The 26,982-nt window shown below is 44.0% G+C and overlaps 1 protein-coding gene across 7 annotated transcripts in view; it reads left to right on the plus strand.

Moving 5' to 3' along the window:
- The window catches only part of B3GNTL1 (UDP-GlcNAc:betaGal beta-1,3-N-acetylglucosaminyltransferase like 1), a 334,712-nt gene that overhangs the window by 303,234 nt on the left and 4,496 nt on the right, over positions 1 to 26,982 (plus strand). For all 7 annotated transcript variants that reach the window (XM_053300502.1, XM_053300506.1, XM_053300504.1 and 4 more), the window contains 2 exons: positions 14,441 to 14,509; positions 16,778 to 16,852. In XM_053300502.1, coding sequence (XP_053156477.1) covers positions 14,441 to 14,509; positions 16,778 to 16,852 — 144 coding nt within the window. The remainder of the gene's footprint in view (positions 1 to 14,440; positions 14,510 to 16,777; positions 16,853 to 26,982) is intronic.

Below are 26,982 nucleotides of genomic sequence, written 5' to 3' on the forward strand. Positions count from 1 at the left end.
AGCTTTGATTTTCTTTTGCCAACTTTTCTTGCAATTTTCCTAAGTTCCTGTTCAATTTTTAATACTGTTTATGACTGCTGTTATTGTGTTTCTGGTTTTGTTATTAGAATTTTAACTCATTTTAATGGTTCTTTGTTGTTGTTGTTGTTGTTATTTCATTATTATTATTATTATTATTATTATTACTACATTTATATCACGCTCTTCCTCCAAGGAGCCCAGAGCGGTGTACTGCATACTTAGGTTTCTCCTCACAACAACCCTGTGAAGTAGGTTAGGCTGAGACAGAAGTGACTGGCCCAGAGTCACCGAGCAAGGATCATGGCTGAATGGGGATTTGAACTCGGGTCTCCCCAGTGCTAGTCCAGCACTCTAACCACTACTCCATGCTGGCTCTCTTTTGTATATTTTATAAAAAATATAAATATATATAAATGTATATATTTAATATATGTTTTATATTAATGCCATTTCTATATTGTACAGGTTTCTTTAGAAAGCTGTTACATTTAATAAATAATAATACAGTACAAAATGACATTGAAGACCAAGTATGTGGAATTTTGTAGGGAAGATCTATGAGCAGGGAACTGGATTACTGCTCTCCCATGAATGGGTCTTTCCTGTGAATTTACGTTCTGTCAATTGGCCACTCTGTCAATCAGCCGCTCCTCTTATCTTTTATTACCATTCTTACTGTCTCTGTTCTGTACATCTAATCAGTTGCATTTCTCGAAGTTTCCCATTTTGCCTAAAATTTCTTCCATCACACTGGTTCCATCACACTAGTTCAGGGGCATACCCTTAATAAGACAAAGGGAGACAAATGTTTCCTGACCCCCAGCCTCTGAGTGGCCCCCAAGGCCAGTCTTTGCCCTCTCTCCGGTCTCGTAGCCAGGAGTGTGAGCTGCAGTCTCCCAAAGCAGGTTAAGAACATGAGAATGTAAGAACAGCCCTGCTGGATCAGGCCCATCTAGTCCAGCATCCTGTTTCATACAGTGGCCAAACAGATGCCACTGGAAGCCTACAGGCAGGAGTTGAGGGCATGCCCTTTCTCCTGCTGTTACTCCCCTTCTGCACCTTTTCCAGTTCTACAATGTCCTTTTTTAGAAGTAGTGACCAGAATTGTGCATAGTACTCCAGGTGTGGCCGCACCATCGTTTTGTATAAGGGCATTATTATATTAGCCATTTTATTTTCAATCCCTTTCCTAATGATTCTGAGCATGGAATTGGCCTTATCACAGCTGCTGCACATTGAGTTGACACTTTCAATGAGCTGTTCATCACGACCCCAAGATCCCTCTCCTGGTCAGTCACCGAGAGCTCAGATCCCATCAACGTACACTTGAAGTTGGGGGGTTTCATCCCAATGTGAATCACTTTACACTTGCCAACATTGAAGCGCGTTTGCCATTTTGTCACCCACTCACCCAGTTTGGAGAGATCCTTTTGGAGCTCCTCACAATAAGTTTTGGATTTCACTACCCAAAAGAGTTTGGTATCATCTGCAAATTTGGTCACCTTGCTGCTTACCCCTATTTCTAGATCATTTATGAATAAATTAAAAAGCACCAGTCCCAATACAGATCCCTGGGGGACCCCACTTCTTACTTCCCTCCATTGCGAAAACTCTCCATTTATACCTATCCTCTGTTTCCTGTCTTTCAACCAGTTAGCAATCTACACATGTTTTTGCCTCCTTATCCCATGACTGCTAAGTTTCCTCAGGAGTCTTTGGTGAGGAACTTTGTCAAAAGCTTTTTAGAAGTCCAGGTATACTATGTGAACTGGAACACCCTTATCCACACACTTGTTGACATTCTCAAAGGACACCAAAAGGTTTGTGAGGCAAGATTTACCTTTGCAGAAGCCATGCTGGTTCTCTCTCAGCAGGGCCTGTTGTTCTGTGTGCTTTACAATTTTAGCCTTGAGGATGATTTCCATCAATTTGTCTGGAACAGACGTTAAGCTAACCGGCCTGTAATTTCCTGGATCGCCCCTGGATCCCTTTTTGAAAATCAGTGTTACATTGGCTACTTTCCAGTTTTCCGGTACAGAGCCTGATTGCAGGGAAAAGTTATATATTTCACATCGGTCGGCAATTTCACATTTGAGTTCTTTGAGGACTCTTTGATGGATGCCATATGGCCCTGGCGATTTGCTAGTTTTCAGTTTTTCCAGACAGTTTAGAACTTCATCTCTTGTCACTTCTATATACCTGTTTCAGGAACAGGTATATGCTCAGTATCCTCTGCCTTGAAGACAGATGCAAAGAACTCATTTAGCTTCTCTGCAACCTCCATATCCTCCTTAATAATCCCTTTCACTCGCTCATTGTCCAACAGCCCAACCACCTCCCTGGCAGGTTTCCTGCATCTGATGTATTTTAAGTAGTTTTTGTTATTCTCCTTGATGCTTTTAGCTAAATGTTCCTCAAAGTCTCTTTTCGCCTCCCTTCTTGTCACCTTGCATTTCTTTTGCCAGAGTTTGTGTTCCTTTCTGTTCTCCTCATTTAAGCAGGCCTTCCAATTTCGGAAGGAAGTCTTCTTTCCTTTTATGGCTTCCTTGGCATTACCTGTTAGCCACATCCTCCTGGACTTAGTGGTACTTTTCCTCCTTTTGGGTATACAATCTACTCAAGATGAAGTCCACCTTCTCTCTGGTTGGTTCCAAGACCAGCTCTTTTAGGGCACAGTCATTCAGTGTATCTAGAAATTTGACCTCTTACCTGACTGTGAATTTACCCAGTCTATGTGTGGGTAATTAAAGTCACCCATTATTACTGCCCTGCCTCTCCTTGAAGCCTCCCTGATTTTCTCCTGCAACTCCCAGTCAGTGTCAGCGTTTTGATCTGGAAGGCAATAACATGTCCCCAGTAGCATGTTCCCTTTCAGGCCTTGTATTGTTACCCACAGGGTTTCTGTAGAGGACTCCAGTCCTCCTAGGTTTTCTACCTTGTTAGATTCTATCCCTTCTTTAACATACAGTGCTACTCCACCTCCAGGGCACCCCTCCCTGTCCTTTCTATAGAGTTTATATCCAGGTATAACAGTCTCCCACTGGTTCTCACTGTTCCACCATGCTTCTGTTATGCCCACTGTGCCTATTTCTTCGCTAGCACTCCAGCTCACCCATCTTGACTCAGAGGCTTCTGGCATTGGCATATAAGCACCTATATGCTGAATCCTTTCCCTGGTGTCTGCTATCTTTCTTTTGACTCTTTGACCAGCTGGCACAGCCTTCTGTCTGCTCTTTATGTGGTTCTGCTCTTTCTGCTTCTGTTTTATCTGAATCCTCTGCACCCTTGCACTTTAAAGGATGACATTTACCGAACCGGATACCATCCAACTCCCATCGGCTGTTCCCCAGGTGACATTTTAAAAGCTGCTCTGCAACCTTTTTGATTTTAAGTGTCAGCAGTTTGGTTCCATCTTGGTTCAGGTGCAGCCCGTCCCTTGTGTAAAGGCCTTGCGTGCCCCAAAGTGTATCCCAGTGCCTAACAAATCTAAACCCCTCCTCCCGGCACCAACATCTCATCCACGCATTGAAACCCCTCAGCTCTGTCTGTCTCACTGTACCTGCAAGTGGAACAGGTAACATTTCTGCAAATGCTACTTTGAGGGTCCTGGACTTCAAAACGCTACCTATCAGCCAAAATTTGGCTTCCAGGACCTCCCGAATACATTTCCCCACATTGTTGGTGCCAACGTGCACCACAACAGCTGTCTTCTCTCCAGCACTGCCTAACAGCCTATCTAGATGCTGCATGATGTCCACAACTTTCACACCAGGCAGGCAAGTCACTGTGCGGTCAACACGCAGGTCACAAATCCATCTCTCTATACCTCTAATGATCAAATCTCCCACTACAAGGATGCCCCCACCTCCCGGAGGAGTATTTTTATTTTTATTTATTTAATACATTTCTATACCGTCCGAAACACAAGTTCTCTGGGCGATTTACAAAACAATAAAAACAGCCAATAAAAGATTAAAACATTTCAACAATTAAAATTAAAAAGTTAAAACTATTAAAACACAATTAAAACAATATCTAATTAAAGGCCTGGGTGAACAAATGCGTCTTGACTGCCCTTTTAAAAGTTGTAAGAGACTATCCCCTTTGCGAGAGGATATGGGCTCATCATCCATGGAAGGGGTCCCTTCTAAAGGAGCATTTCCCTCTTCCTCAGACCGATGTCCTCCTTCCCCGAGACCTCAATTCTCCTTGACAGCAGTGGAGCTATCAGCCCTGGAGTGGGATGCCTCTACCACGTCCCTGAAGGTCTTTTCCACATGCCTTTCTGTCTCTCTGAGCTTCTCCAGATCCGCCACCTTGGTCTTGAGGGAATGCACTTGTTCCCTGAGAGCCAGGAGCTCCTTGCACCAAGCACACACCCATGACTTCTGCCCATGGAGCAAATAGTCATACATGCGACACTCTGTGCAATACACTGGGAAGTGCCCCCTCTCCTGCTGGCTTTCTAGCTTCATACAGGTGTTGTTGGCTGTTTACAGTATTTAGAGATAGTTTATTATAAGGATAGGTCTCAGCTGTAATGGTCAGCTGTTTAGCTATCCAAAGAACCTTTCTCAAGAATATGAAGGATGGATTTGTACTTATGTTCTCTTCTCCACCGGGCTCCTTGTGATCACAGGGGTTTGTTCCAGGCTCCCACACACTCTTCCCACTAAATGCCTGCAAAACTCAAACATCCTGTTTGCTATCCCTGCACACTATACACTATGCTCTCAGGCCTTCGCCTCTTAAGTAGAGAGTAGGCTTCAGACTGAGACACAGGATGTGTCTCAAAGGAATGTGGGGCCTCCCCCAGCTCTAGGTGACTCCACCCCCTCCAGGCAGGGACAAACTAAAACACAGGAGTTTGCTAGCCCTGGCAAATAACACACACAGAGACTATGTTAGCCCTGGCAAATAACACACAGACAGACTAGAACATATCCCTTAAAGAGAAACCAGCCCCTCAAAATCTCCCCTCCTCCTGTTAGTTAGCTTAAAGGGGGGGAAAGGCTAGATGCTGTTGATTAGAAAAGCTTGCTCACCTCCTGAAGCTGCTGCTGCTGCTCTTCCCAGAGTAGGCTTCAAACTGAGACACAGGATGTGTCTCAAAGGAATGTGGGCCTCCCCCAGCCCTAGCTGACTCCACCCCCTCCAGGCAGGGACAAACTAAATCACAGGAGTTTGCTAGCCCTGGCAAATGTTAGCCCAGGCAAATAGCACACACACAGACTAGGACCTATCCCTTAAAGAGAAACCAGCCCCTCAAAATCTCTGCCCTCCTGTTAGTTAGTTTAAAGGGGGGAAAGGCTAGATGTTGTTGATTAGAAAAGCTTGCTCACCTCCTGAAGCTGCTCCTGCTCTTCCCAGAGTAGGTTTCAAACTGGTTCACAGGTTCTCTGTGACTTTGGCTTAAAGCAGCCCTGTCTTTCACCAGCCTCATTTTGAGCTCCTCCCTCACTTGAACTAAGGACGGAGAGTCAAACAAACAACTCTTATCTGTGTGTTTTTTGTGTGTGATTTGTTTTTCTTCCTCTTCCCACATTTATGGAGTGTGTGTGTGTTTGAGAGAGAGAGACTGTTTGTGCCTGAGCTATTTTTAACTTCTAAAAAATTATTTTCAAGTCCTGATGACCCATGCCATGTGATCTTCTTCCCCTCCCCTTGGAACTTGCAGCGAGTCCTTTCCTTTCTCTGTGGAAAGGAAAGAGGGGGTGGTGGCAGGGGGTTTATTGATTGGTTCTTTGGTGGTGGTGGTGGTGGTAGCTGAAAATATATTCAATTGTTTTTCAACCAAACAAGTTTTCAAAAAATGTTTCTTGCTCCCAGAATGGCTCACAATACTTGAGGGTTGGGAAAAAGTGGAGCTAACCTAGCATTCTTCCTAATTATTTGCTAATTTTAAACTGGTTTGCCTGGATATCCATTCACCTACCTTTTCCAAATGAAAAATATTGTTGTTGTTTCTTAATTTAATGTTTTTTGACATTTTGTATTTTACATACATCTTTCCCTGTTTCCCCCCTCCCTTCCCCCCACCTGCCCCGCCTCAACCCCAAGCCCAACCTTCCCTCCCCTAGCCAGCCTTTGCACGCTGTACTGGCTGGGGGGAGGTGGGAAAAGAAAAGAGGGATGGGGGAAAGAGAGAGAAGAGTTGGAGCAGGAGGGGAGGGAGAGAAGAAGAGAAGGAGATACACACTGTTGCACCAATAGATGTGGGTAAATCAGAAAGGATGTTTTGGGTTTTTAAAAAAATTATACTGAAGTTCTTGAGCCGAGCTGCTCAAACGATACCTGATCTCTGGTGCCAGATAGAAAGATTCAAGGCTACTTGCATTAATGAACCAACCTGGGCAAGGGTGAGTGAGCGAAAGAGACCAGATAGGTTTAGAATACCAAACACTGGGACAATATACCTCTGGGCACCAATTTACATCTCTACAATTCTCAAATGGCAGGGCATATGAATATTTTTTTTGTTTTTAATCCTGCCATGCTACAGCCCTGACAAAAATTGTTAAGCTTGGAACAGAAGATTCCTTTGGAAACCACAGAAGGGGAGGAGAGCTGGTCATGTGGTAGTGAGCATGAATTGCCCTCTTGAATTTCACAAAGCTGATGCTGTTGTATTATTTGGTTCTGCTGTTGTTTACACTGTGTAACTGTAGTCTCCTGTCCTCTGTTAATCTGCTACATTATATTACATTATATTACATATCCTTAATGTTCTTCTGCAGCAGAGACATGGGGCCAGGAGAAGGAGAGGAAGGCAGCGAGGGGCCCATTTTAAAATCTCATATCTGGGCCCACTCCAACCTTGGTACACCCCTGCACTAGTTGCATCAGCAATCCTCCCTCTCCATCTTTGGATCTTTCCTCAATACTCCAATAACTTCAGCAAAGCCCTTTGTGGCAAATCACTATAGCTACATCAGCTCCTGTTAATCACTTCCACTGGCCCTGTCCTTCCTCCTTCTCCAGCTTTTGTCTTGTCTGTCTTACCCTGGGTATGGAACATGTTAGTTTTGTGTGGTGTACAGCATCCCGCAAAATATGAATGCTACCACATTCAGAGGAGGAGAAGGATTCATAATCAGTTTCACTTGCTGCTTGATGACTCATTTAATTTGAAGCAGTTGGATTTGTCCATCTAGATTTAGAAGATTCCACTGGAGGCACAAATGTCTTATGAATTCAGAAACACTGTTACCTTACCAGAGTAAAATGTAGAAACCCAAAGGGGACAGATAATCAATTTATACTAAAAAATAAATAAAAAATCCTTAACTCTCATTATGGTTAATGTATAATGCGTTTACATCATTAAGTCATTAAGAGATAGAAAAACCACCACACTGGTGTGCCTGAGGGCAGTGTCTCGGGAGGAGAAGTGCTAAATAAACAAACATATTTCTGTTCTGCCTCTCCCATGCTTGTGTTGGCTCACAGAATCCATAATTGTGAGTATGAGCTATTTATAAGACTCTCTGGCTTATCTGTACATAGAAGTTGTGAACATTTGACCATGAAAACCAAATAGTTTCCTATCCAACTGGTGGAGAGGAAACCTCTCTCTGTGCTTCCATTTCCTTCCATAAATTGGGTAGAAAACCTTTAAGGCAGTGACTTAAATAGCCTGATACAAGTAAGATGCTTCCAAGTAAGACTGTTTCTAGCATCATACTTGGATCCTGTGAGAGCAGCATGTAACCCCAGATTTGCTGAAAGCTCATCCAGTGCTTTGTGTCCGAGGCCACCACCTCTGATCAGTAAATGTAGCAAATAATGGATTATTGCCAGCATAAGAAGCGTAAGTGTGGGACATATGCAAATGATTATTTCTTTTAAAGCTGACAGACTTGACCACTCACTCCAAAATGTTGAGTCATCTTAGTCACTTGAGTGCAGTTTGCAACATTGCTTGTTGCCATGGACATTTCATCATTCTTCTTTATTGTTTTGCAATGTGCTCTGTGAAATCCCTTCATTTGCTTTCATTTATCATAGTTTCCAGCTGATGAAATGGTTTCAGGGAGATGGAGGGGGAGGGGCATTCTGCTGATCTTGCTTAAGGAAAGGCCACCAATCCCTTCTCTCTCCTTTGTAGCCTTCGTGTGTAGCTTTTTACTCCTCAGTTTAAAAATGCTCTCTGATGTATGAGCAAGGTAAGACTTTCTAAACCTGGCTTGCCATTGATGCAGTGGTCTCTGGCTAGCAGTTGTGTCTGGTACAGCAGTATGTGTTGGAAACCCAATGATGCCACCCACCGAGAGGTGATGGTGCAAGAATGGAATGATGCTGATCTCTGCCTGTGGTGTTTGTCCATCCGGCAAGTCAGCTTGCTCTTTTATTGCAGCATGGAGAAGACCTTCCCACTGCTGGTGTGGCTCTGATTAGCTGGATGCTGACATTCTTCCAAGCTGACCTTTGCATAACATTTGCTTTGGCAATACTGCAGGCCAGGATATTATTTTGCTTGTATCAAGGTTGTAATTAAGCTTATTTCTTTCTGCTTTACTTTTCTATTGAAAAACAGCTGGGAACATTAACTCATTAAGTCCTGTATGTTTGCTTCTTGCAGCATTCTCGGTGAAACTGCTTGTGCCTCCACCATGTGTCGGAGCGATGTTAAAGAGATAATGTCCTATGAGGATTCACTAGATTTCTGTTTAATCCATTTGCTCAAATTAATGCATTCCTCATTGTGAGAGCTTTTTAACCATAGTAGGAGTACCAGCCCAAACTGTCCCCCAAATGCCGAGTGTCTTTCTCTGACTCACATGACTGCAAAAAATGCTGAGCCTTTTGCTCACAACATGCTTTTAAAAAGCCACTTCGCAATAAGAAAATCAGCAAGTCCACACAAATTGAAGCACACTGAAAGTGTGCTCCCCACTACAAAATGGCAAGGGGTAGGTGGCAACCCCTGCAGCATATGTTCTGGCCTTTTCTTGTCTTGCACCTGCAGTGTTCTTCACTCCAGCCTTTCCTAGGTGCTCCTCAGCCCTCTTGTGCTTTAACTACACTAGCAAAATAATCAGTTTATCTCATTGTTCAGGCAACCTCTCCTCAAATCCCTATTCTGCTTTATAGTTGCCTTCCACATCTAGAACAAATTCCTTATCTTTCCCTTTAAAGCTCTTTGCAGCTTTGCCCAGCCCTATGTTAGACTTTATTCACATGTGGAACATATCATGTTATTCCTAATAGGTTTTGCAAATAAGGAATAATCTTATTTACTCAAATGTACAGTCATATTTAAAGCATTGAGCAAAGCCAGACTGCTCCTAGTGACAGGTCTTTATTGGCCATAGCTGCTCCCGGCTGAAGCAATATATACGTTGCCACAGCAGAGGGAGGGGTCAGCGACTGTTCTCCAGTGGCCATCTCAGCAGTTGACTTGTGGGCCATAAAGTGTCCGCAGTAAGGGAGGTGCTGAAGCCAGCGCTCTGCTTGTCATCCCTGCTGTGGCTCCTCAGCATCATCATCAGTTGCCAGCAGCAGACAGATGGGGCAACCCTCTATTTTTAATCAGAAGATTAGGGCAGGCCCTTGAAGACTGCTTAGTGGAACAGCTTTACACAGCATTGTTCATTTGGGTAGCTGCCATGAGTATGTTGGTTTAAAGGCAGGACATCCATTTAATAGACTGCAGTGTTCATGAAACTGCGTTGTGCCCACGAGTAGGTTTTAGCTAACGCTTTCCCAGTTCACTTAGGTCCAGCTAGCAATGATTTGATTAACTCTGTAGACTGGACATTTTTTGTATGTGCTAACAATCAAGTGTAGGGGAAGGCATCTAGATCTTACATGGCCAGTCTGTGGCACGGGCACTGCAAGAGCTTGTGGCACACTGGGACAGGAACATTTGAGCCCACAGGCCTGACAATAGCACTGACAATGGCCTTCCTTTCTTTTCAGCACTGCACTCCTGTAACCTCCCCTCGCCCAGTTCAATAAACTAGAGACAAAGCCACCCCAAAGCAGAGTAACTGCATTTGTCTGTGGTGCATGCTAGAATACCCCTGTCTCATGAATTGGCCTTGGCTTGTGGTGTACTTACCAAAAAGGTTGCCCACCACTGATCTAGGTGGCAGTTCATTTTCTTTATATGTGAGAGATTTCATAATGTCTTGATATTGCTAGACAGTCAACAACCTTTCAAGGACCTCTCTTTTGTTTAAACAGCTGTTTCTTTAAACGGCTCAACCCGTCTGAGTAGTTTAAGGAAACTGTGCTTTCTAGCTATATCGTTCTCAGGTTCAAGGGATTGACAGGGTGGGGTGGCAGCGTTTCTACAAGAGTGAAGTTGAACAGAGCCTTTTTGTTTAAAAACATCCGATTCACCTTGAGCTTGCAGTTATAGATAGAAACCAAAACTTTTATGGGATGCGTAGAGGATCTGCTTTATGCTTGTCATCCCAGCCTCACCAGCACAAATGTTAGGGTTACTTTTATGAGTTTATTCCAGTTATCAATCCAATGCAAGCACTTTTAATGAGAAAAGTACAGCATGAGCTCCAGTTCTAGCTGAGATAATGGTGCTGCTACAACAGCACAGATGGCACATCTGGGAATATGCAAATCCATGAACTTTTTCTGCAGTGAAGATATCTTGCAACCGGATTTTTTTTCTTCAGACATGTAAAGTCTGCCCTTTAAATTCGTATAAATTAGCAAATACAATATGGGCTGGCTCAGTGTTTGAAAGCTAGAGGTGGTATATACACAGAGTGGCAGGGGGCCATCACGTATAGAGTAGGGATGTGCACAAAGCGTTTTGTGCACATCTGGGGTGGTGGCAAGGAGGTGCTTTAAACAGAGGGAGGCAGGTCTTACCTGCCCCTCCATCACTCCACCACCGCCCAATGCCGCCCCAGAGCTTCACTGTCCATAAAAACAGCCCCGCTGTCCGTTCTTACAAGCAACGCCATGCAGAGGCTTCCTGTTTGGGAACAGGAAATTCCCTGTTCCCAGCATCCCACAAGTGTCATCACATAAATTTCCCCACTGCCTTCCTCCATTTAAAGTACACCCCCCCCCGCTGATATGTTTTGGCCAGGGGGACCCGAATTGTTTCAGCACCTTGGATTAGAGATGCCAAAACACATCCCTAATATAGAGCATGTGATGTAGGAACATAGGAAGCTGCCTTATACCAAGTCAGACCCTTGGTCATCTAGCTTAGTATTGTCTATACTGACTGGCAGCAGCTCTCCGGGGTTTCTCCAGGCAGGAGTCTTTCCCAGCACTACCTGGAGATGCCAGTGATTGAACCTGGGAGCTTCTACATGCAAAGTGAATGTTCTTTTACTCAGCCATCCAATGCTTGCACAAATATATCGGTATATAGATACACCAGGTTCCTGTATTCTCCCACTTCTTAATAAGATGATGGGAATTTTTTAAAAATGTGGAAATCCAGGATATTGATATCTGCAAAGTACACAAGATCACATAATATTTCACTGGCTGAGCATGGCACACGTTCCAGGGCTACTTCACACGTTAAATTTGAATATAAGTTTTTGCTGAATGTATCAATTAGACAAATACATGCTTGGAAACAAATAGACGTGCAGAGTCATCCCACAATCAGGCTCTGGGCTGAGTAAACAGGTGGTTAGACTGGGAAGAAAGAAAACATTGCAACACTTTATAGTTTCCTCTACAGCAAAAGTTAGAATCCTGTTCCCCTCCCACCCCCACAAGTGACAATTTCAGGCAATGACTTTTACAACCAAACTAGGGGTCATCTAACTCAATAATGCTCTGCAGATTTTCAGATGGGGCTTTTGGTGTTTGCAGCATTTGCACCTGAGATCCTGGGGGCTGAACTTGAAATAGGCAAATCGAATGCTGTTCCAGTCAGTTATGACCTTGAACAATGTGTTCTTTAGCTATTAAAATAGTTGGTTTCTCCTCAAATGCCATGCAGTACTTCACACAGTCTCCATAAGAGACCAGACACTGGGGCCAATAGATGGCAGGGAAATAAATAAAGGATATGAATTAATCCTACTTCTAAAGTAAGCAGTTCACATAAGCCTCTTACCCAAAGTTCTGCTTACTGCATAAACAGTTAGGCATAAATTTCTCTCTGTGTGCCTTCTGGATGCATCCTCCTTTTTTATTAAAAGGTAAATACTGTTGGCACAAAAATAAGCAACTTAAGACTAGACCACCCATGTGGATGTAGGTTAGTGTAGGAAGTGCCTATTCCAAGACTGTTTCTGCAGGACCGTAAATGGTTTAAGACGGAAAGAAGGCAGATGCCACTGAAATGATATAAATGCTGGAATCCTTAACAGTTGTTACAGATCTCTTCCATGTGGTTCTGAAAAAATTACGTTCCCTGTGGACATATTTGCTGGTCCTCCATCTTCAGCACTTCAAATGATTTCCTATACAGAGATGATCTTGGGAAAGGTGTATACTGTACACCATCACCTGTGTAGAGTTGGAGGAGGGGCTGCAAATCCCTTGGAACTTGTGTGTTCCTATCTGTGTAGTAAGATGCTCTCTAAATTTGACAATTTTGAATGATCCATATATAATGCCTGAGGAAACCGCAAAGCTCAGCAAATGTCATGTTTGACAGTGCTGTTATAAATCACTGCAGAAATATTTAGCATGCTGTTAATGTAGAATTGTTTATGGATATAGTCTTGCCAAATATTTCAGATGATTTCTTGTTTTGCATTATTTTCCAAATGTGCATGGCAAATAGCATTTCCCAGAAGATTCCCGGGGGGTTTTGTGCTCATTCCCATCTTAAGTCACTGTAAACCTCCCAGAAACAAAAGTTTGGGGTGGTGTACAAATTTGATAAATAGATAAATAAATCTTATCCCCGCTCCCTTTTCTAGACCGAAGCAAGCTATTAACCAGTTTGACGGAGCGGCCTTCTGAGTAGCCCTACTCCTCTTGAGCTAGATAGGTGTTCAGCTTCATTGTTATTCAGCTTCATGCTGAATAACAAAGGCCAGATAAGAGAGTTGGTGTTGATTTCCTGGTTTTGTATTCTTTTCAAATGTTCTTTAGACTAACACACAGCCCAGACCAGGAACCAGTGAGTTATGAAAATCTGTGATGAAAACCAATTTGAAGATGCAGCTGAGTTATAAAGGAAAACATAACATGCAGATTCTCTCACTTTCTTTTTAAAAATGCACTTTCTATAGACCTAATATTTCTTTTTATATGGGGGAGAGTTTGGGTTCTGCTAGGGGGAGAGGTTGGGGGGGCAGTCAGTTCAAAGCTTCAACTCCAGGTTCATGGCAGTACCAAATGACTTGCCTCTGGCTCTGTCTGGCTGTGTTCCTTGGAATTGCACTGGCTGCCAGTTTGTTTGCAGGTTCAAGTCAAGATTCTGATTGGGACCTTTGAAGGCGCCTAGCTATCTAAAAGACTGCCTGCTCCGAAGTGAATCTACCTGCCTTTCAAGATCTTGTGAGAGGAACTCTGCTTTGCATGCTGACAGAAGTCTGCTTGCCAGGCCAGGGTTGCTCCCAAGCACTCCCAGGTGTTGTTCCGAAGCACTGGAATTCTCTCCCCTTGGAACTCATACTCTCAGCTTCCTTGTGGCGTTTGTTTGTTTGTTTGTTTGTTTGAGCAGGCAGGTTAAGACCATATTCTTCTTCTAGGCATTTGGCTCATAAGAGGATTTGGAGGATAACATCTTAGCTGTTGTTGGAGAGACAGCATTATTTGCAAATATGTCAGTTTTAGCTGTAATCTAGTTTGTAACTGTTTTAGTGTTGCTCTTTTATTATGGATTAATATTTCAATTCTTTGCACACCACATTGGGGTCAAAAGATGAAAAGCAGCCTAAAAATGCAATGGGTCAATCAAGTTAAAGCATTAGTGAAGAAAGTGTGCTGAAATGGAGAAATGTGTGAATCCTAACCTTCTCAGAGCATCTTGATGAGAATGTTCAGTGACATCTGGGCAATTGTCACATGAAAGAAAGCTTGAAGATAAGGTAACAGCTGTGATGAAAAAGAATGAAGTCAGGACTCAACCTGAGGGATGTTGTGAGGAGAAGGCTATCTCCCAGTGCAGCGTCTCCCAGTTCTGGCCAAAGGAGGAAGGTTCTGGCCATGAGGACCAGTGATAGCAGGCCATGTGGTACTCCATTACCCTTATGGAAGCTGGTAGGCCAGGCTTGGTCATGGATCTGAGCAAAAAGGGTGCTCTGCTCCTAGGTTCTTACCTCACCTCTTTCCTGGCTTTTCATTCTCCTACTAAGGTGTGACAGAAGCTGTCTGACTCTAATGGGAAAAGATGATCTGTGGGAGCCCTGATATGCAATACTAATAAAGACAGAGAAATAGATTCAGTGTCTCCAACAAACTGAGCAAAATGGCATTTCTTCTGCTCAAATTATCCTGATACTTTTCACCTTGTCTCCCTTAGGTGGTTGCATTTTGTGATGTGGACAAAAATAAAATCGAAAAAGGATTTTACACTTACGAAGAATCTAAGGTTGGTAACAGGCATTTCATAGATGTTATGGATTGGAGAGCTGGCCTTGTGGTAGCAAGCATGACTTGTCCCCTTAGCTAAGCAGGGTCTGCCCTGGTTGCATTTGAATGGGAGACTTGATGTGTGAGCACTGCAAGATATTCCCCTCAGGGGATGAAGCCCCTCTGGGAAGAGCAGAAGGTTTCAAGTTCCCTACCTGGCATCTCCAAAATAGGGCCAAGAGAGATTCCTGCCTGCAACCTTGGAGAAGCCACTGCCAGTCTGTGTAGACAATATTGAGCTAGATGGACCAAGGGTCTGACTCAGCATATGGCAGCTTCCTGTGTTCCTATCTGAAACTTCGCCAGTCCTTTGTGGAGGAATGGTGTATGATGCTGGGCTTTTTGCTCTTAATACTGTAGAATTGAGGTTGTGAGAGAGGTCCCACATTCTGCATGGACAAATTGCAACCAGAAACCTGAAATGATGAATTATAATATGGAGACTTCAGACATACACCTAAGTAGCCTGCTTTAGTTAGGCTACAAAATCTGAAATTTACTATAGAATGTATATTTACTTATCAGTGCTTCAGCTGTGGAAAGAAGAAAAAATATCCTTACAAACATGGTTTGGTACCAAGTCAGTGGCCTAAAGTAGGACAGCAAGCTCTGTCCCAGTCTCTTTATGAATGGCTGTCATTTTGCATAGGAGTAAACAGGCAGAAAAGAATAAAAAGTCCTCCTATTAAAGAACTGCCTTAGAAATACAGAATGGAGAGAGAGAAATGGGAAGTAAAACTATGTTTCCAAGCAGAACATTGCCCACCAGGAAGTTCAGCTCCTGCTGTTTTTTTCTCTTCCTATAGAACAAAGATCCTGAATAAGAGGCTGTAAAATTAATACAGTAGCAGAGGGGGAAACAGAATGGTGTGAGGTTTTTTGAATTAGTTTCTCCTATTTCAATAAATTATGCCAGTAAAAGGGGTTATTCTTCTGGGGTTGGATCCCACTCCTGCTGACGTCAGTGGGAATTTTGCTACTCACGAGGGACTAGGATTTTTTCCATTGTATGAAGAAGCCAAAACAACATTTTAAGGGAAGTGGGAAATCTATGGGACTATAATTTATGTCTGTTTATCTATGTGGGAAAATGGTAACCCTATACAGCCCTTTGCTCTCAAGGTGGTATTACTGGAGGGAATGGCACTTCCAGTCAGCTCCAGTGAAGATGAACCAAGAAAGAGCAAAATAACATTGTTCGTAGGCAATAGAATAGGAAGAGGTACAAGCACAAGGCAATGCTGACAAGAAACCTTGCTGCTTTGGAAATATAGGAGGCCCTCTTTATTTGTGGGGGTTCCGTTCTTGCCTATAGGCACAAATATGGAAACTGCAAATAAAGAAACCTTACCCCTATGGGAATCCAGGGGTTAGGTTCCTCATGCCAGGAAAAAAAATACCAGCCAAAAAAGCAAGAAGGGACAGAAATAAGAGGAGAAAAGCACAGTACCTTGCTCTCCGGCTCTCCAACGATGCCCCTAAACCACCCAAATCCTCCATTTTGCTTGTGAATTTTTGTGTATACAGGAGGACCTCAATATTCACAGGGGTTCCACTGCAATCGCGGATACACTGCAACTGTGAATATGGAAACCACGATATCGAGTCATTGGGGGCTATGGGATGGGGGCAGGGTTATGTTCCTGGTCATCAGGAGAAATCATCCAAAATTAGCCAGATCTGAGGGGCAAATGTGGGGAGAAGTTGCCTACCGTACTTGGCTGTCCTTTTGAATGGCCAAAAATCGTGAGGGTTTTTTTTTTTAAGAGCCATTTTGAGGCTCCTGAACACAAAATGTGTTCTTGACCCACAGATACACAGAATTAACCCCTTATTTTCTGATTTCCCCCCATGTATACCTAGGTCAGGCATTAATTACCTGACTGTGGATACGAGGATGTAGAGTCCACAGATATTGAGGTTCTACTGGATATAGATATATAAAAGAGCCATAAAAATGTATTTTCCCTCCAAAATGGCGACCAGAAATGACACCGGAAGTCATTTCCGGCTACTCAGAAACTGCGGATAGGCAAAAATAGACTTCTTTTTTTAAAAAACCGTGGATAAAGCGGTCATGTCTCTCAGACCCATTTCTGCTGATACAAGAAACTGCAGTCTGCGGAACTCCAGATAACGAGGACCTCCTGTAATACCATTTTAATATGTCCCAAAAGGCAACCTTCGAATACAAATTAACAAAAGAAAAATGCTTGTCTCCCTGCAGGAAAACCCCAAACCTAGAATCCCAATTCTCCATTTCAGGGATGCTTCCCCTCCTTTCATTATTTGTGTGAAATTGGTGAGTATAATTTGCGATCTAAGCCACCTGTCTGGAATCCACACCGGGCTAAAAAATCTGTTTCCATTTGTAGCAAAGCACGTTTTCACAGATTATTTCTAGTGCAATTCCAACTGAGAGCATTTTTTTGTCTTCATCATTGGGGGATAAAAGTGTAAAATTGAGGTTCTGGGTAATGGTTGCACAACCACTCTGTCCCACAGATTACAGAAACTGAAAGAAATTGGACTTTTCTATAACATGTGATCTATTGACCTTAAGCCTTTTGGTGGTCTATCCCTTCTAGGGAGCCAATGCACTATTTGTTGCTTTAGAATGGTGTTAATTCAAACCAAAACAAACACAAGCAACGTTCTAGTTTAACTTACATCTAGGGAAGGACCATATCAGTGGTGGTGGTGGTGGTGGTGGCAGTTTGATCCCAGCTTCTCCCTCCAGGCTACTCTGTTGAGGAGCAGGTGAGAGGATGTGGGTGGAGAGCTGGTGTGGCTGTGGTCTATAAGAATATCATCTCTCTTACTAGGATCCCTGTCAGAATATATGACTATATCAAATGTGTGGGCTGGGGACCAGGGATAGACTGTGGCTTCTGATCAGCCCACTGCCCAACAGAGTCCCTAACTGAGCTAACGGACTTGGTTGCAGGACTTGCGTTAGAGTCTCCCAGTTCACTTTGTACTTTCTATTATTTGAGAGAGCACCTTTGTTATGAGTCCTGCTGCCTATTGAGATCATCCGGGAAGGTCCGTCTGCAGTTACCACCAGCTCGTCTGGTGCCTACTTAAGGGCAGGCCTTCTCCGTTGCTGACCCTGGACTTTGGAATGTGCTCCCTGTTGAAATAAGAGCCTCCCCATCTCTGATAACTTTTTAAAAGGTGGTTAAGACATATTTGTTCACTCAAGCTTTTAATTAGACTCATAGAATTTAACTGAATTTTAAATTGTTTTGATGTTTTAATTTTGTTTTAATCTGTGTTGTTTTACTGTAAACTGCCCCGAGACGTGAATTTTGGGCAGTATATAAATATGTTTGCTAGACAGATAGATCTGCCATATTGACCTACTGTCCAAGATTGTTTTGAGGCAATACATGTGAAGCACTTGGGACATTCTGGAAGCACTGTATCAATGCTCACAGTATTAATACCTCACGGTATTAATTACAAACGTTTACTTCCAGAAGTTTGCAGGAATGAAAACACCCCTTCAAGCCTGCCCCCGCCTTCCCATCTCTGTACCAGTGTCTAGAAAATGCCCAGTTCTTCTCTCGCATGTGTAGCATACATGGAGTACCAGCCACCCTCTTGCTTCGGATAAAGATTACATTTTACAATTAGCTTATAAAAGACTGAGAGACTGTTCATAGATGGTACAAATACATTGGCAATGTGACTCATACCAAGATGCAGGTGTTTTTCTAACTAGAATGCCTTAGCGATAAAGGTTGACCTGTTCAGAGATTACTCAAAAATATAGGAGTTGACTAATCACTTCTACAAGCTTCTGAAGTATTGTGATACTCCTTGCATTTCATATTTGTAGTTCATGAACTCCCTTTTGAGAGAGGCTCCTGAGCAGCTAAATGACTTGCCAACTGGAAATGCCTTTCTGCTTCCCCTCTATTCTTTCAGTGTACAAGGCAGACTGTTCTTTGCATCACATAAATGAGCTAAATGAGCTAAAATTTGCGCTAAATGCGTCACCCAGCCTCCCTTCACTACCACACCACCACCAAGAAACACTGACTGTGGTTTCTAGTGGTTGGGCAAGCCATCTTACTGAAGGCCCTGATGGCAGAGGAAATGGTTTTTAAACTGGTTAAAACTTGCTTAGAGGAGTTGAACTTCTGTTGCTCTCTTGTGATATTATGCAGACTAAGGATAAATCCGAGGATTCAGACTCAGATGTATTTTTGGGCCCCTTGAACTTTCATTTCTACACAGGCCACATATGAAAGACGAGATGAAAAACAAACTTACCACACTGCAGTGTATTTAATTTCCCTCAGATATATGAGTGTGTGTATCTTCTCCCCCCGCATCTCTGCTGACAGTTGAAAAGAGATGGAGGCAGTTGTCAGGGAGATGAATTGTATCAAACCCTGCAGAAGTGAGAGAGAGGCAAAGGAGAGAAATGCCCCACAGGAATCCTTATTAAATGAGAAATTGGAAGCCAGAGGAAGCCCTATAATGTTGTGACCCAAATGGCACTGCTGTTCTAGGCTGTGCTGAACCTCTGCAATCTGTACAGGGGATGTGAAAGCAGAAGTCCTGCCCAGGACGGATTAGTCCGGATTAGCTGCCCTCTGTCCCATTCTGGGCATCACAATCCCAGAAGCATGCTGACAGCCTAGAGAGAATTGAGAGCTGTGACAATGATAAGAAGGGCATGAGGCAAACCAGATGAGTAAAAGGTGAAGGAGCTGGGTATGTTTAACCGAGATAAATGCAGCCTGTGGGAGGAATGCGTTGACAGTTTTCAAATATATATTTTTTCAAAATGACAGACAAGAAGCTGGAGGAGAATTGTTCTCCAGATACCTGGAGGACTGGATGATAAGTGCTGGGTTTAAATTACAGGAAGGCAGGTTAAACGTGAGGAAATCATGTGTCAATCGTGTCAGCTGTTGAGCGACAGAACTGGCTGCCTGGGGGCCCTTGCGGGTTGAGCCATCTCCTTCCTTGGTGGCTCTAAAGCAATGGCTGAGCACTCCATTGTAAAGGATGCTTTAGCTGGGTGTTGGGACCCTGCTCTGGGGCAGCCTCTTGGGCTACGACTCACAGTTATGCAGAAAGGTGCTCTCTCTCTCTCTCTCTCTCTCTCTCTCTCTCTCTCTCTCTCTCTCTCTCAGATGTAACATAGCTGATGGGGGAGATATGTTGAAGAAGACTTATGTTTTCAAAATATTTGTAGCCAATGCTGTTGTCTTTGGGGACCTAGGCTGTCTTTAGGGTCCCAAGCTGTACTTAGTACTCAGATGCTCAGTGTTTACTTGGTTGGGTCCTCTGGAGACACCGGTGAACTGGCTCCTGGCAGTTCATGGAGCCTTTAATGGTGTAGCCCTGACCTTCTAATGGCACTGATAGGAGAATGGTCCTGCCTTTAGTTAGGACCAGTGTTCCCTCTAACAGGGATTCCCAGATGTTGTTGATTACAACTCCCAGAATCCCCAAGCAAAAGTCATTGCAGCCGGGCATTCTGGGAGTTGTAGTCAACATCTGGGAATCCCTGTTAGAGGGAACACTGGTTCCTGGGAACACTGGGAACACTCGGAGCTTGCACTTTTAGGATTTTGGTGTATACCAAATTCTCATGTGGTCAAAAAATGAACCCTGGATTGGCTCAATGCAGATCTGCATGAGCTAACAGTATGGCTTGTATTTTTATTTGCAATATATCAAACATGGAAGGAAATAGCAAGTGACTGTAAAATGCAAAAAGATCTATCCAAACTGGGTGAGTGGGTGACAAAATGGCAAGTGCGGTTCAGTGTTGGCAAGTGTAAAGTGATGCACATTGGGACGAAAAACCCCAACTTCAAGTGTATGCTGATGGGATCTGAGCTATCGGTGACCAACCAGGAGAGGGATCTTGGGGTCGTGGTGGACAGCTCGTTGAAAGTGTCGACTCAATGTGCAGCAGCTGTGAAAAAGGCCAATTCCATGCTAGGGATCATTAGGAAGGGGATTGAAAATAAAATGGCTAATATTATAATGCCCTTATACAAAACTATGGTGCAGCCACACTTGGAGTACTGTGTACAATTCTGGTCACCACATCTAAAGAAGGACATTGTAGAACTGGAAAAGGTGCAGAAGAGGGCAACCAAGATGATCAGGGGCCAAGAGCACCTTTCTTATGAGGAAAGGCTACAACACCTGGGGCTAGTGAGCCAGCGTGGTGTAGTGGTTAGAGTGCTGGACTAGGACTGGGGAGACCCAAGTTCAAATGTCCATTCAGCCATGATACTAGCTGGGTGACTCTGGGCCAGTCACTTCTCTCTCAGCCCAACCTACTTCATAGGGTTTTTGTGAGGAGAAATCTAACTATGTAGTACACTGCTCTGGGCTCCTTGGAGGAAGAGCGGGATATAAAATGTAAAAATTAAAAAAATATATATATTTAGTTTAGGAAAAAGATGACTGCAGGAAGATATGATAGAAGTCTATAAAATCATGCATGGTGTGGAGAAAGTGGATAGAGAGAAATTCTTCTCCCTCTCACATAACACTAGAACCAGGGGTCATCCCATGAAATTGATTGCCAGGAAATTTAGGACCAGCTAACAGAGGTACTTTTTCACACAATGCATAATCCACTTGTGGAATTCTCTGCCACAAGATGTGGTGACAGCCAACAACCTGGATGGCTTTAAGAAGGGTTTGTATAACTTCATGGAGGAGAGGTCTATCATCGGCTACTAGTCGGAGGGCTATAGGCCACCTCCAGCCTCAAAGGCAGGATGCCTCTGAGTACCAGTTGCAGGGGAGAAACAGCATGAGAGAGGGCATGCCCTCAACTCCTGCCTGTAGGCTTCCAGTGGCATCTGGTGGGCCACTGTGTGAAACAGGATGCTGAACTAGATGAGCCTTGGGCCTAATCCAGCAGGGCTGTTCTTATGTAGATGGCGGTGTGAATGAAAAACCAAAAATTCTGGGGCATTCACTCACAGGTGACTTCCACCTTAACATATGATTAATAGTTCTATAAAGAACATACACAGCATGAATTCAGCCGAGTCCTTGAGTCATTATTCTACGTTCAACCACAATAAAATAATAGTTTGATTAAATTAAAGTCACGAATATCCCCATTGGAGGTGCCTACAGAATGGAAGGTGCCTCACAGGAGATCCCGACCATCTGGTCTTGTACATTCTAAGGATCGTTAGCACTTCTTGCATTATCAGTGGTATACGCCCTATTCTCATGATATGCAGAGGATGAAGGAACACATCCATCCGATATATCATATATCACCCTGTATATAACACAGGGGAAATCTGTGTGCATTCACTTGAATGTCTGCATGAATCCAAGATGTGTGCACGAGCACACACACAGCTCTCTCCCTGCAATTGGGAGCTCTGCTTTTCCAGGATTTAAGTTATTTTGAGAGAGCCCTACACATGCAGTTGTACATGCATTGCAGTTGTACATGCATTGGCTCCATGTAGATGTTCAAGTGAATGTGCATACTTTCCCCCTCTATACATAGATCAGTGGATGGGGCCTGGTGCCATCATCCTGCTCCCCTTCTGGTTGGGTTCACCTTCCCTGGACTTGTTATGAGAATAAGGCTATATTCTTAGGCCATCACCCCCAACCAAACAGAGAACCCTTTGTGACATTACCACACCAGCCTTAACTGTTTGTGTTGTCCTTTAGCTGTTCCAGGCCACATAGGAGAAGCCTACAACAGGTCCTTTGCCATTCACATCTTCCATTGCAGATTCTTCCCTTTTGGATCTGACAAGGAGATTAGCACTTGCAAACCCGCCATCATGAGTCAAACCATTGGCCCATTTAGCCCAGTACTGTCTACTCTGATTGGAGGCATTTCTCCAAGGTCTCAGCTGGTTTTCCCAGGATTTCTTTTTTAATAGGTGTTGGTAGGAATTGTCCTTGGGTTCATTTATATGCAACGCATGTGCTCTGCCACTGAGCTCATCTTGCTTCCATTGTGAATGTGTGCACACATTTACACACACACACACATACACACCCAATGCATTACTAGTCTGAGGTTTGACCTCTTGGTTTTTGCTGTGACCCTTCGTCCTTTCAGCATTATTTTCTTCTCATTTTTCTGAATGTGAAGGCTAAGTTATGTTCTGTCACATTCTTACAGTATCACAGCAGCCAGGATTTCCCTCCCAATATTTTTTAAATTCAACATCCCCCAGATGTTTCAGTGCTCTAAATTATAATGTCAGAGCATGACTAGACACTTACTGATCATTCATCCTGCTGGTTCACAAAAGGAAGGTGCCAGATGATTGTCGCTCAGTATAATAAGGCTGTGAATAGAGTGTGGTGATCTGTAAATAGTTAATAGAGCATGATCTGTGAGCTAATAAAAAGAGGGAGGTTGTATAATAGTAATGAAAAAATAACTGGGACCCAGGTTCCATGGCCAATTCAAACATTATACATCCCATGTGGAGACTGTTGAAAAACACTTCCACACTGCAGTGCTGGGTGGAGAGCAGGAAGAGTGTTCTTTGCATTTTACTTACCAATTGCCGTGGCGTGTCTCTGTCAGCACAGAATGTGCAGTGTTGGAACTTCTCTTCTAGAAAGTATGCTGTGTGCTTTCAGTGTTAGTGGCAACATTAAGGGGGGAAGACCATCTTGGTTATAGAACCCCAAACTGGCTAACAAGAAGGGCTTGGACATCCTTGTCTCCTGAACACATGAATCATGCAGTAACCAGTGAAGATTTCAATATGAGGCTTAAAGATCCTGGCTGTTGTGGCGAGCTTGGTTGAAGCAGGCTGTATCCTGGGCTGTTCTACGGAAAAAGAGCTGTTTTCCCTTCTCTTAGGAATGATGTGTGAGGATATGATAGACAGCCTTTTTAGAAGTTTGCATGGCTGACAGAAGCTGGCTGTTTCCTTTGGAAATGCTTTAAACCCATGGGTGGAATTTCAACAGTTGCCAGCTGTGCAGTGCACCTTCCATCCTGCAAGCAGCTCTTGGCTAGCTTGTTTTGGCATTCTCTTTAAAGTCAAACTTGATAGGCAAAAATAATTACCTGATGCACTTCCTTCTCTGTGTTTAAATAAAAAAACATCCAGTGGCGAAGGCAAAAGCCATCAACTGAATCAAGCAAAGAAAGTTGTTCTCCGTGTTGCTTTGTGCATGTTTCTGTAATGCCTTTGTCATGTGTAAAGAAAAAATCCTGGTTTTTGTTGAGCCTGCACTATCTTTGAGCTGTGCTATTCTTTGAGGTCTTTCACATGACTGGGTGGGTGGGTGGGTTGGTGGGAGCGGGGTGGGTGGGAAGGCTTGGTAAACTCACCTTCCCCCCAGATGACCAAGTTCTTCTATTGGGAGCACGCACTGTGCTCCCAGACAATCTGCACCGTGTGCCTGCAGCGCTGAGCTCCAGAAGCCAGGACGACGTGTCCTGGCCTCTGGAAATGCCGCAAGGCACCACATGACATGCACAATGCATTGGGTGATTCCCCCAGGAGACGGGTGCACTAGGCACCCATCTCTTTGTTTGTTTGTTTGTTTATTACATTTTATATCCCGCTCTTCCTCCAAGGATCCCAGAGTGGTGTACTACATACTTAAGTTTCTCCTCACAAGAACCCTGTGAAGTAGGTTAGGCTGAAAGAGAAGTGTCTGGCCCGGAGTCACCCAGCTAGTATCATGGCTGAATGGGGATTTGAACTCGGGTCTCCCCGGTCCTAGTCCAGCACTCTAACCACTACACCATGCTGGCTGGGGCTAAACATAGTCCCAGTGAACACACAAGCTGGCTCCCTTAGTCTCGGCTAACAGCGGGACTAGGCTGATCCTGGAGGTTCTCATGTGCAGCCTAACCCAGGCTGGGCGTCCCTAGCCCGGGTTAGGCTGCATGTGAGAACAGCCTCAGTATGTTTGGCCAAACTCAGGGTGAGACTCATGCAATCATGATCCCCACCCCTCTCTGGTCCAGTACTTTGTCCATACAACTAAAGGGGACTTGCATAGAAAAAGCTTAATAGGATGGGAGATTCTGGTGGTGGTACAACTTACTGAATTCATCCTTGACTATCAGTTGAAAAAGTAGCAGGTTGGAGGCATTGCTGTGTGCAGCAGCATAAGAGCTGAGTTTCAGAGCTGACCCCAAATTTTTTTTTGTCAACTGATCTCCAAATGCTACCCTATTCTGCGTAGACCTGCATGTATATTCCACTGACTTAAGTGGAGCCTGTATGCAAATTAGGACTTTAGAATTAGTCTTAATTGCAATATGTTGATGCCAAATCACAATAGACTTGAAAATTCAGAAAATAAAAGTGTTCGGGCCAATGATAATCTTGTCAGCATTGCACAGAAACGGGGAAACAGAGGAAGATGATAGGATAGTTGATGGCAAACCCCTCTTATTGAAAAGATCTGCCTGGGCTGTTGGTTATCAGACTCTTAGGAGCCTAAAGTTGAAAAATAGACTTACTGTCGTTACTTTTGCGATTTGATGCAGTGTCTGCGAACCTGAAGACCAACTGGAAATCCTGTTGTGTTAAATGTGTGGCTTTCACTAGAAACAGTGACTTCCACCTGCTGGGTGCTGCACTGTATGTAAGAACAGAACTAGTTCTATTTGAGCCCAAACTGTGCCTTGGTTTCTGGTGAACTCTCAGCACCTCCATAGCTCCTAAGGTCAGAGCTGTAGCACCAGTATTCCCATTGGGAATCATGGGGGAATTGCCCCTCTGACACAGTCCTTAGGAGCCATGGAGACTGTGAATGAGTGTGGGAGCAATTTGGGCTGAAACAGAACTGGCACAGGCCCCCTGCTCTTCCATTGGCAGGGTGCTGTATATAAGCCGGTAGCAATATGTCTGGCTCTTCCTTCCTTCTTCATAACAATAAGCAGAACTAACCATTGTGACATCTGCACGTTCCCTGCTCCATATCATTGGCTGCTGCTCGTAGGATATGAAAATGATTGCGTTATCGGGCCACAGATCGGTCTGCTAGATATTATGGAGATGTCCAGAAAATTGGAATAAGTAACAGATGGACTTGGTATACATATGTAGATGGGGGTCAAATTTCAGTTAAAATTAAACTGTCGCAGCAGCAAAGGAGGAGCTGAGCTGGAGAGTTGACCCACTCTGTTGGCTAACTTCTGTGAGTCCTTGACACATCATCTTAGACACAATAATAATGGTTAAAAAGATATGATTGCTTTTCAAGGAATTCTGTGAGGAGCTGAGCTTTGAGGATTCAGTGGTGGGCAGGATGCAGTACAGAGCTGCTGTGTCAGGACTGCTGCAGACTTAAAGGGCAGCCCTGATGCTATCGAGAAGAGGCAGTTGGGTACGCAGCACGGCCAGACTTTCTCCCAGTCTCATGAGTGGGAGGAGCTGTGGCAGCACTGCTTGCACACCCATCAGCAGCCTCGATGTGGTTGGGTGAGAGCGCAGTACCCACTGCGCAACAAATCAGTTGGTGTGTGCAAAGAGAGATGGCAGGACTGGGTGGGATGGCACTGGAGAGGTCTAAAAAGGTGTCTCACACGTCTGAAATTTCAGCACCACGGGCTGCTAGAAGCAGCATAACATATAAAAACAAACCCCTGAGTATTCTCAGTCTTTGTGGGGGAAGCCAGAGTATATTGTCCGGGCCATTTTCAAAACAAAAAGTGTCTTGAGAGAGGAGAGCTGGTCTTGTGGTAGCAAGCATGACTTGTCCCCATAGCTAAGCAGGGTCTGCCCTGGTTGCATATGAATGGGAGACTTGATGTGTGAGCACTGCAAGATCTTCCCCTCAGGGGATGAAGCCGCTCTGGGAGGAGCATCTAGGTTCCGAGTTCCCTCCCTGGCATCTCCAAGATAGGGCTGAGAGAGATTCCTGCCTGCAACCTTGGAGAAGCCGCTGCCAGTCTGTGAAGGCAATACTGAGCTAGATAGACCAATGGTCTGACTCAGTATATGGCAGCTTCCTATGTTCCTATGTCTCACATTTGTCTCCATAGGCAGCAGCATTTCTTCCTGAAAGGTATTCTCTGATCGAGGCATTGTAAATCCTACCCAGTGTGGCAAAGGGGTGAGGGCGCGAGGCTGGTTCAAATTTTAGCTCAGTTGTGAAGCTCTCTCTCTCTCTCTCTCTCTCTGACTTGATTCCCTATTGTCTTAGTGGGGCAACAATACTGGCCTGTACTGTGTGGTTTGGTATATATATGGGTTTTTATAGAAACAACACGGGTTGAAGAACATTGAACAGTTAGCTATATATTTAGGGATTGTTTTTCCTATCTGCTTTATTATTCATGCACAGATGCAATGGGTTTCTTTCTTCAAACTCTTCTAAATCAGAGTACTGGTTGCAGCTAATCCCACTGAAAACATGAATTACGTGTACTGTAAAATTAAAGGCTCAAAAGAAATGCTGAAGTGGCTAGTAACTCAG

The sequence above is a fragment of the Hemicordylus capensis genome, chromosome 2 (assembly GCF_027244095.1).
Source record: "Hemicordylus capensis ecotype Gifberg chromosome 2, rHemCap1.1.pri, whole genome shotgun sequence".
Classification (NCBI taxonomy): domain Eukaryota; kingdom Metazoa; phylum Chordata; class Lepidosauria; order Squamata; family Cordylidae; genus Hemicordylus; species Hemicordylus capensis.